A 10,593-nucleotide genomic window follows, 5' to 3' on the forward strand; every position below is an offset into this window, starting at 1 on the left:
AAACCATAGTAGGATTTGAACCCATCTAAACCTACGTAATTTGGTTGTTTAATTGTATAAACAGATGCTAAAACTTCTACCAAATTTAGTAAAAAATTCCTAGAAATTCTTGTACAAGTTTCAACCCTATGAATCAAACGAACATATACATAGAAACATATTCCGTTGAATCGAAAGAGACGCTTAATGTATGGAGTACGAGTTCCTTGCACAAAAAAAGAAGAGTACGAGTTATAATCTTAAAAAAAAAAAAAACCTCCCACGCAGCTATTCCAGCACCCACAATCCCCGCGGACACGAGGGCGAGCAACATGATAGCCCTACGGACACCCGTCTCGCTCCTTCACCTCGCCGCCACCGCCGGCCAGAGGAAGCGATGCACCGGAGGCCACAGGAGGCGCCGCCACTTGAGCGGGGCACCCGAGAGCCTCTGGAGGCGCGGCCCCCGCCCTCCCCGCTCTCCCGCGCCAGCCGCCGCCGCGGCCCGCAGCGAGCCCAGCACCTCGTCGCTGCCACCGCCCCTTGAGAACGCTGCCTTCGAGGAGTACTACAAGGTGCGGCTGCTTGCTCGTTCAGCCATACGTTGTAAATAAATTTTCTATTGAAATGTGGTTCCTTACCTTATGGCCTGCGTGCACATGTTTATGATGCCTCGCAGGAGCAGCGAATCGTTCACGAAGAGGAGTGGGACGCCTTCATGAGTGTGCTCCGGAAACCATTGCCGGCCACTTTTAGGGTCAATGCTAGGTGATACTGGTTTCTCTGAAATGATGTGATGCACTTACTAGTTACCACATTGGCCTTCCTTTCATCCCTTGATTTGACCAATTCCACATTTTTGGACTGGATCCCCTGTTATGTTCATTCCTCTGCGTTGTTATGTATAGTACTGTACAGAATTCCTGATCCAGGATTTCCAACTGCGAACCTTTGCAGTAACAAATACACACAAACTGGCATGCTAACTGTGACTCCCTAGGGAAATTTATGTACTTTTAGGGCAAACAATTCTCATCTATTCATTGCATGTATGTGGCACCTTTACCAGCTGAAGTATTTCCAACGAATGTACTGAACAAACCATAGAATTGGAGGGTTACCTTTTCTAGGCAATACCATGCTCCTTTCCCAGGCTATTATTTTTTGTATGTTTGATACAGTGTCGATTAACTTCATTCTTCTGGCCATGTTGGTGATTCTTACTTAATAAGTTGAAGTTACCTTTTCTTTTCAGCTGCCGGTTTTTGAAAGACATTTGCTCCAGATTAGAAAATGACTTCAGGAGATCTTTGGAGAATGAGGTTACCTCTTGCTTGATTTATACACTTCAATTAATGCCAGTTCTTTGTATTTTCCGATGCATTTCTTAACAAAAAACTATTTGCAAAGGTTAGTGATGAATGTGGAGAATATGCTCTCAGTCCCTTGCCTTGGTATCCAGGCAATCTTGCATGGCATTTGAACTTATCTCGGAAGCAACTGAGGAAAAATCCTGCACTTGAGAGGTAGTAAAATTGCATGATGTTTATTTTAAAATAATCTTTCTGATGGCATTGTGCAACCATCTGTCTTCATGTTGTAATCAAAGTACTCCATGCACCAAATACGTTTCTTTAAATTCTGCAACATTCCTGCCTGAATGGATTCTTGCGGCAAATTGTTTCGTTCGTAATACTCATACACTAGATTATGTGAAATCCACCTCTCCCTTTTATGCTTAGCTTTAAAATTCTTATACCATTCATAGGTAGCAAAACCTGTCATACATTTCATTTGGGCCTTTATTATACATTCATGTAATCTCTTGGGAGATTTTTAGAGTGCCAATTGAAAGTAATTACACAGATTAGCGCAAATATTTATATTATGCAGCACATTAGCTACTCTTTATGTGTATAAAATAAGACTGCCTACTGAACTGTGAAATTTGAGGGGTGCTTAGTTTTATCATTTGCCATTATTAATATACTGTAATATCCCAACTTATTTACCCACGATGTTTTCACATTCAGATCATTGTTATACTTAAAAATGAGTTGCTGTTGTAACTTCATGTACTTTTGTTTCTTTGATTATACCACTATTTGTAATTTAACCATTCGTACATCCCAGTTTTCATGAGTTTCTGAAGCATGAGAGTGAGGTTGGTAACGTAACCAGGCAAGAGGCTGTTAGTATGGTGAGCAACTCTTACCCAACATCTCATGACTATTTTTACCTCAGCTATCATGTACTCCCTCCGTCCCAAAATTCTTGTCTTAGATTTGTCTAGATACGGATGTATCTAACACTAAAACTTAACTAGATACATCCGTATTTAGACAAATCTAAGACAAGAATTTTGGGACGGAGGGAGTATTTTAGTATCTCTCAGCAATATTACATTACACCATGTTTTGATAATTGAAATAATTTCTGCAGGTGCCACCACTATTTCTGAATGTACAAGCTGGCCACCATATTCTTGACAGTATGTTAGCCTATTACTCTTGGCCATAATCATAGGTTCCAGTGTGTTCATTCAAGTTGACTGCCTTCCAAGATATTATCGTGTATTAGGACTCTTCGATTTGATAGGGAAACACAATAACTCTGTAATATATCCTTGCAATCTACTGATCTGTTTTTTTGTTTTGGGCAGTGTGTGCTGCTCCAGGATCTAAAACGTTCCAGCTACTTGAGATGATTCATCAATCAAAAGAGCCAGGGCTACTTCCAACAGCACTGGTACTGTTATACATGTCACATCTGTTACATATAGTACCACAATCTAATAGCTATGTTTCCAGAGAAGCTCATGCTGATTTGCAGAGAAGAACTTTGGTTTCATTATATATTATGTGTAGCTAGCACGACACTTGTTATAGTTCACAAAAAAATAATCAGAAAAGAAAGTTGTAGTTATACATGTTCCTTTGCGAGATTGTTATTAGGTCATAGCTAATGATTTAAAAGTACAAAGATGCGACGTCCTCATCCATAATACAAAGAGAATGTGCACTGCCAACCTGATAGTGACAAACCATGAAGCGCAAAGCTTTCCCAGTTGTTCTCTTGCGAAGGATGACTCAGAAGCTTACAAAGATCACTGCAAACCACAAAGGTTAGAATTCGACCGTGTACTATGTGATGTCCCCTGTAGTGGTGATGGAACACTCCGGAAGTCTCATGACCTTTGGAGAAAGTGGTAAGCAATTAAGCATTGAACCTTAATTCCACCACTGCTGTTATGTTTCCATTCAATTTTTAATCAGGGTCATAATATGTGCACTGTTCAGGAGCTCAAGCATGGGGAACGAATTTCATCTTCTCCAAGTAAACATTGCTATGCGTGGTAAGGTTTCCTATCATGAGAATTGTAGATGATACAGTTTCAGGGAGAAAAAATGCAGAATACAGAAAAATGTAATGAGAGAGGAGACGGGTATAGAGATAATTCAACATGTTATCAACTACTCCCTCCTTCCCATAATATAAGATGTTATTACCTTGGTTCTGGGTGTAACCACTTGGCTATATGTTAGGTTGGTTCTGGGTGCTGATATTTTTTGCAAACCAAGCTATCAGCTATGAACCACTTAGCTATATGCTATCAACTATTTCATGAACCTGCATATGATCACCACCTTTCTACTTAGAGGTTTTTGAAGGGTTTCTCTGGAACGGTTATTATAGAAGGCATCAGATGGATCCCACACTGAAAAGAGATGCATCTGCTAAATCACATTTGAATTACCGAAAAAGGCTTCTGCCTCGCTTTATATATAAAGCAAAGATCAACATCACATTTGAATTAAGCATTTGACTATTTGTTTTCCTCCTTTTTTTCCCAACATGGTCAGAAACCTGTATCCATGAGTTCTGAATCTTAAAGGTTTATGGAATGGTAGAACCGAAGTTTTGAATCTTAAAGGTTTATGGAATGGTAGAACCGAAAATGGTGCTGAATATAATTTGGATCTGTTTTGTGGCCAAAATGTATGTTAGTTGAAGTTTCCTTATTAATAGCGCGTTGTATCAAAATTTTAACTTTGTTTTTTCAGGTATTGCCTTACTTAAAGTGGGTGGTAGGATGGTTTACTCAACTTGCTCAATGAATCCTGTCGAAAATGAAGCTGTTGTAGCTGAGGTATTTGTCCGATTTTAGGAGCATTGTTGCATTATAGATTCCACCTACTGTTGAGCAAGTAGAGAGTATTATCTTTTACAAGGTATAGAGTATAGACTGAACTTGAGCCAAATCTGTGTGCACTTGAGGACCTTTTTGGAGCACCTCTAGGTTTGTCTTTCTAGTTGTCTAGTTGCCTTATTTGTCTTATAGCACAGCAGAAGTAGGCCAGTAATGTACCTCATGAGTAAGCTTAAAATGATGTTTACTTAACATGCTCACTAATCCGGATATGGGGCTTAATACAAACATAAGCCCGTCTGAATTGCCTAATCATAAGATTCTTGATAGAGTTATTTTCTAGGGAGCAAGATTCTGAGTGGAGTACAAACGACAGTTTTCATGCTGATCAACTAACGCAGTTGGCTGGTTAGCAGCTACCATTTCTTTCTGCGTATTTTATTGCATCTATGCAGTATCTCAGAACCTGGATATGTATAGACTATAGAGCCTTTCTACATTAATCCTTTTCTGTACTCGTTTCTTTATTTATGTTGCATAACATAATTTGTCATCGTATTTATTATTATTTTACAAAATCAGCTTCTCCGGAGAAGTGGAAGCTCTGTTGAACTACTTGATGTTTCTACTGAGCTACGAGAATTGGTCCGCCGCCCTGGACTTGGCACTTGGAAGGTTAGTTGACACATATCCACATCGTGATTCTCTTGCTATTCTGTTTTCTCTGTGCTCTGTCCATAATATTGGTGCTTGTCCATAACTATTAGTTTCTATTTTTTTAAATAATTTTCTGTGTTCAGTCCTCAATATAAGCGCCTGTTGTTTCTGCTAACTATGAGATTACCGAATTCAACCTTTTTTTCTGTTTGGTGCTCAGTTGAGCAGTTGCTCAATACTGGGCAATACTGCATACTAGATATAAGGTGCCAAAACTTTGCTCTTCCAATCTGCTTTCCCCAATGGTTCCCCTCATGACTTTTGCAGGTGAACGATAGAGGATCTTGGTTTCAGACTCATGAAGATGTTCCTGACAGTAGGAAGAATGTAATATTGCCTAGCATGTTTCCTTCAAGTACAAGCATCCACGAAAGCCATAAAGTGTATAACAGCTTTGACGTTAATTCAGAGTACAATGTGCCCTTCTCAAGAAATTTCAACATTGAAGATACAAACAATGTTAATTGTGATACAGGTGGCATTTCAAGTAGTAATTCTGCTCAAAGCTTGGATTCAAAATTTCCTCTGCATCGTTGCATGAGAATTGTTCCCCATGACCAAGATGGTGGGGCATTTTTCATTGCAGTTATTCATAAACTGTCCCTGTTGAATGGTAATCTCATGTTTTAGTTTTTGCATAAGATATTTTTTACATTTCATAAATATTTCCATATGTTCTAATTTACTGATATGCACTTAAATGTACTCTTGACATTATTTCAGAAAACCAGGTGATCAAGGTGAGAAAAACTGAGAACCTGCTCTCGAAAAACAGGACAGTGAAACTTCAGGAGCAATGTCAGCATAGAATTGTTTCTGAAGTTCTTGATGATAACAAATTGCTTGATGAACAGACAAAATTAAGCGTGGCCAACCAAACTTCAAAGGATGACAACTTAACTGAAGTTAAGATGGCATCTGATGTAGAATATAGTCAGACAGAATCAGGCGATAGAAGTCGCAGAATGGATAAGCTGGATTACCAACACAAGTGGAAAGGAATTGATCCTGTCCTATTTTTCAAAGATGAGGCTGTGATAAAAAATATAGTATCTTTCTTTGGTATCGAGGAATCGTTTTCACTCGAAGGTCATCTGGTGACAAGAAGTACTGATAATGCAAGGAGAATATACTACGTATCGAAAGCAGTACAAGACATTTTAGAACTGAATATACAAGTTGGTGAGCAGATTAAAATTGCTTCTCTTGGCGTAAAGATGTTTGTAAGTGCTCCGACCAGGCAGATTTTAATATATTTTCATGGAAAGAGTGCATATTTTCTTTGACCTATGCAATGAACTAACTCAGTTTCTATGGTTACTTTCAGGAAAGGCATAGATCAAAGGATGGCTGTTCATGTGCATATAGGCTATCTTATGAGGGGCTGTCATTGCTCTTCCCTTATATGAGGAAGCGGATACTACATGCATCTCCAGTTGACTTCCAGCATCTTTTACAATACCGAACCATTAACTTTGCTCGTTTTGCCGACGCTAGATTCGGGGAGGAGGCTGCATCTATGATGCCTGGTTGCTGCGTTGTAGTGCTGCGTGAAGGTAACATTATGCCCTATGCAGTAGACCTGAAAGAACCCATGACTTAAGGTAATGTAAATCTTGTTAATATTTCAGGGTATCAAATCGCCGATTCCATAGCCAGTGATCCCTCCCCAATCGCCATTGTTTGCTGGAGAGGAAGGGCGACTATGAATGTTTTGGTTTCTCCGGCCGATCGGAAGGAACTGCTAGAATATCGCTTTGGGATCAAAGCATTCAAAGTTGAAGATGAGAAATCTAACAAAAACATCGATGCATTAGCTGAGGAGAGCCTATGACAATGTTTTATTAGATGGATGATCAGAACTTGCATGCCAATGAGGCCTTGTAAATGAAGTTGGACGGCAATGCCAGGATTTGCTGCTGAATGTGGAAGGGCTATTTAGAGCAACCCGATGGTGACATCTGCTGTCGTTCACTGATCTTATATGTAAACAAGTTAATTTCACATGAAAAGGAAATGGTAATAGCTTTTGAATGTGCCAGACCATGCACCGTCGAGCAAAATAAACATGTCACCATGAATTAATCCATACCAACTTAGGAAAAAGGGGAAAACCACAGAGCAGGTGGTTGCTTTTTGATTGAGGAACCTGAGGTAAAGAACAATATTTAGAAGAATTCTTTCCGAAAGAAGGAAAATTGTGGATGCAATATCTGACTTCTCATTATGTGGTAGTGATGCACTGGTAACTCTGAAGTGAATGAGATGAAGTAATGTGCAAATGTTCTCAAATGTCTTAGGATAGTCGCCACTGGTATTTGATCATTTTTTGAGGACGTTGCTAGGCAGCAAACAGTTGCAGTGTTGCACAAACGAGCGCATTTCTATTTTGGGCAGGTGTCAGCGCATAGGCCCACGGTCCATACATGAACGGCTTTGCTGCTCACGCGCCACATATATTAAGTGTTGAAGAGGCGGGATTTCATGCTTGTCTTGCTGGGTCTGTATGGGCACTTTTGGTTGCCTGCATCTAGTCCAAATAGCCCCGTTGGATGCAAGAAAAGCTGCTTGGTTGTGTACACAAGGTTCTCTTTTTCTAGTCCTCATCCGGGTGGTGCGTCTACTATCGCCGGTGGGCGTGTGGAGGCGTGTCTCTGGTGGACCTGTCTTTGTCTTTGCTAGATCTGTTCGGATCTGATCGTCGTTCATCTGCGTTCGTGAGCGTCCAGGTTGGATCCTTCTGATCAACGATACTCTTCATCGACGGCGGTTGTTATTCTGATGCGCTGGTCTTATGGGGTCTTAGCAAGACGACTTTTCGACTGTATATTACAACAAGTTTTGCTGGCTCCGGTGAGGGAGGAGTGATGACGGAGGCGCGTCTTCAGCTCGTTTCAGTGTTTGTAGTTGCCGTTAGATGGTCTATGAATCTAAATATAATTTTTATTATTGCTGGTGTTCGTTGCACTGCCACGATTAAATATGAATAGTTTTGGGCCGCTAATTTTTTGCGGAAAAGCTTAGAAAGGAGTTAAGCTCTGAAGAAAGGAAGAAGCTATTTAGTGCGAGGGGTAGAGATGCTGGAAGCTCGGTGCGTATGAACAGAGCAATCGATTGCAGGGCACATGGTAACAAGTAGCGGCAACGCAGCCTGTGCAGTGAGTGTCTGGTCACTGTCCCCCACTTAATCGCAGGTAGGCTACCACGGAACGCTACGCGGCTACGCAGTACTGTGGCGTGATTAAGCAGTAGTTAGACGCGAATCGCAGATTCACAGCGCACCCCAGAGTACCCACCCCTCCAACTCCAAGGACGACGTAACTACCATTTCCACCGTACGCGCGCCCTGCCTTTTTAGCCACTCCAACGCCAGGCCATCCGATCCCAAGAGACGAGCATCGCCACACAAAACAGCGACCACCAAATCCAAAAACAAGCAAGAAAAACAAAATCCGATCATACAAGCACTGATCATGAAGGGAAATCCGCTACGTATGGTCGTGCTGTTGGCTGCGGCCGTGGTCACTACCATGCTGTCGCTGAGCTCGTGCTGCGCGTCGTCTCCGGGCGGGGGCGGCGGCGGGCAGCTGCTGCACCCGGTGATACTCATCCCGGGCTCCGGCGGCAACCAGCTGGAGGCGCGTCTGACGGACGACTACAGGCCGTCCAGCCTGACCTGCCGTGTGTGGCCGCTGGTGCGCGGCCGCGGCGGCTGGTTCCGCATGTGGTTCGAGCCGTCCGTGGTCGTCGCGCCCCTCACCCGCTGCTTCGCCGAGCGGATGATGCTCTACTACGACCGCGACGCCGACGACTACCGCAACGCGCCCGGCGTCCACACCAGGGTTTACGACTTCGGCTCCACCTCCACCCTCCGCTACCTCGACCCAACCCTCAAGTAATCGACCGAGCTCTTCTTCTTCTATCTGTTTATGTCAATTGCAACAATGCTTGCGCGTTGCAACGGGATATAAATATTCTATAGTATGTTAGTTTGAGATTTACTATCAATAATAATGCGATTGCGTAAATAAATGTTTATCAAATTCTGACATGAGTTATTTTATATTTTGGTTATAAGTTTGGTAATTAAAATGAAATTGGTTCGGAAGGTAAGTAAACTAAGGTGATTGATTATTATATGCATCAAAGGTTGGACAAAGAGATGGTGAAAAAAAAAATGAAATGAAAACTTTATGTTTTTTTTAAATAGTACAGATAGAGATGACGCAGCAATGGGCTAATGGCAAGGACATGGCATGCCAAAATTGACGTGCAGGGTCCTCACGGGGTACATGGACGTCCTGGCGAGCACGCTGGAGAAGGCCGGGTACGAGGAGGGCCGCGACCTCTTCGGCGCGCCCTACGACTTCCGCTACGGGCTAGCCGCGCCGGGGCACCCGTCGCAAGTGGGCAGCGCCTACCTGGAGCGCCTCAAGCTGCTGGTCGAGTCCGCGTGCGCGGCCAACGACGGCAGGCCGGCGATCCTCATGGCGCACAGCCTCGGCGGGCTGTACGCGCTGCAGTTCCTAGCGCGCGCCCCGCCCGCCTGGCGCGCGGCACACGTGAAGCGGCTCGTGACGCTGTCCGCGCCGTGGGGCGGCTCCGTGCAGGAGATGCTCACCTTCGCCTCCGGCAACACCCTCGGCGTGCCCTTCGTCGACCCCTCCCTCATCCGCGACGAGCAGCGCAGCTCTGAGAGCAACCTCTGGCTGCTGCCCACGCCCAAGGTGTTCGGCAACACCACGCTCGTCTTCTCCCAGCGCCACAACCGGACCTACTCCGCCAAGAACGTCACGCAGTTCCTCAACGACATCGGGTTCGCCGACGGGGTGGAGCCGTACCGGACGCGCACACGGCCGCTCGGCGAGGTCCTGCCGGAGCCGGGCGTGCCGGTGACGTGCCTGGTGGGCACCGGCGTCGACACGGTGGAGAGCCTCGTGTTCGGGGACGAGGGGTTCGACGCGGGGCCCGTCAAGGTGGTGTACGGTGATGGCGACGGCACGGTGAACCTCGCCAGCCTCATGGGACCGATCAAGGCCTGGTCCGACTCGCCGGCGCAAGTCCTCGAGGTGGTGGAGCTGCCCAAGGTGTCGCACATGGGCATCCTCAAGGACAAGAGCGCCCTCGACCAGATCCTCAGGATTCTTGATTCCATCAACCTAAACGCCACCAGCACCACGACCTATCAGTTTTAGAACAAATATGTTTGCAACAGTAGGTTTTTTCAGAGTCTTTTTCGTCCGGGAAGAATGTTTTGAGATTTGCTAGCTATTAGTGGCACTTGCCAGATGGGAGTAGAGATTCTCTCAAAAAAAAAAGAGATGGGAGTAGAGATCAACCATGTTCTTATTGACTTCAACAGAGAGGCATCTAGTGTTGAGTCAGAATACATATCTTTTTAGAAAAGAAGGATTACCCGTTCTTTGCATTATAATGATACATGCAGCCATCTTACTAAGCAAATATCCAAAAAGTCTGTGATATGGTACAAGCTCGCTCGGAGCTAAAAAAGTAAAGTTTTTTTTAGAGAACGTCGGCTTTATTGATCACAGAACAAAGTTACACACAGTCTCCCGGATACAACTAGGAGTAGAATGAAAAACAACTAGACTAGAAGAGTTCTTACAAGACTTAGCTAACATATGAGCCGCTATATTAAGTTGCCGACAAACATGCTTGAACACTACCGAAATAAAGCCACGAGAAGCGAGTTTGATTTCTTTAACAACTGACCAAATGACCGAACG

General features: G+C 43.8%; 2 protein-coding genes across 3 annotated transcripts; both read left to right on the top strand.

Annotated features, from left to right (window-relative positions):
* Positions 1-266: 266 nt before the first annotated feature.
* Positions 267-6,880, top strand: LOC109751909 (uncharacterized). Of its 2 annotated transcripts, none has more exons than XM_020310776.4 (15): positions 267-554; positions 659-747; positions 1,235-1,301; positions 1,390-1,505; positions 2,113-2,179; positions 2,422-2,470; positions 2,642-2,727; positions 2,934-3,187; positions 3,279-3,334; positions 4,044-4,129; positions 4,712-4,804; positions 5,114-5,459; positions 5,570-6,069; positions 6,174-6,402; positions 6,478-6,880. In XM_020310776.4, the coding sequence occupies exons 1-15, from the start codon at positions 312-314 to the stop codon at positions 6,678-6,680; spliced, it is 2,484 nt and encodes an 827-aa protein (XP_020166365.3). In that variant the 5' UTR covers positions 267-311; the 3' UTR covers positions 6,681-6,880. The 2 variants fall into 2 exon arrangements, with proteins under 2 accessions (XP_020166365.3, XP_020166366.1); XM_020310777.4 differs by having other exon boundaries at positions 275-554; positions 1,395-1,505.
* A 1,289-nt stretch (positions 6,881-8,169) lies between these two features.
* On the top strand, positions 8,170-10,252 carry LOC109751907 (lecithin-cholesterol acyltransferase-like 1). Its single transcript, XM_020310775.3, has 2 exons — positions 8,170-8,741; positions 9,123-10,252. Exons 1-2 carry the CDS (start codon positions 8,320-8,322, stop codon positions 10,039-10,041), a joined length of 1,341 nt encoding a protein of 446 aa, XP_020166364.2. The 5' UTR covers positions 8,170-8,319; the 3' UTR covers positions 10,042-10,252.
* Positions 10,253-10,593: the final 341 nt, after the last annotated feature.

This window comes from Aegilops tauschii, chromosome 4 (genome assembly GCF_002575655.3).
Source record: "Aegilops tauschii subsp. strangulata cultivar AL8/78 chromosome 4, Aet v6.0, whole genome shotgun sequence".
NCBI lineage: Eukaryota > Viridiplantae > Streptophyta > Magnoliopsida > Poales > Poaceae > Aegilops > Aegilops tauschii.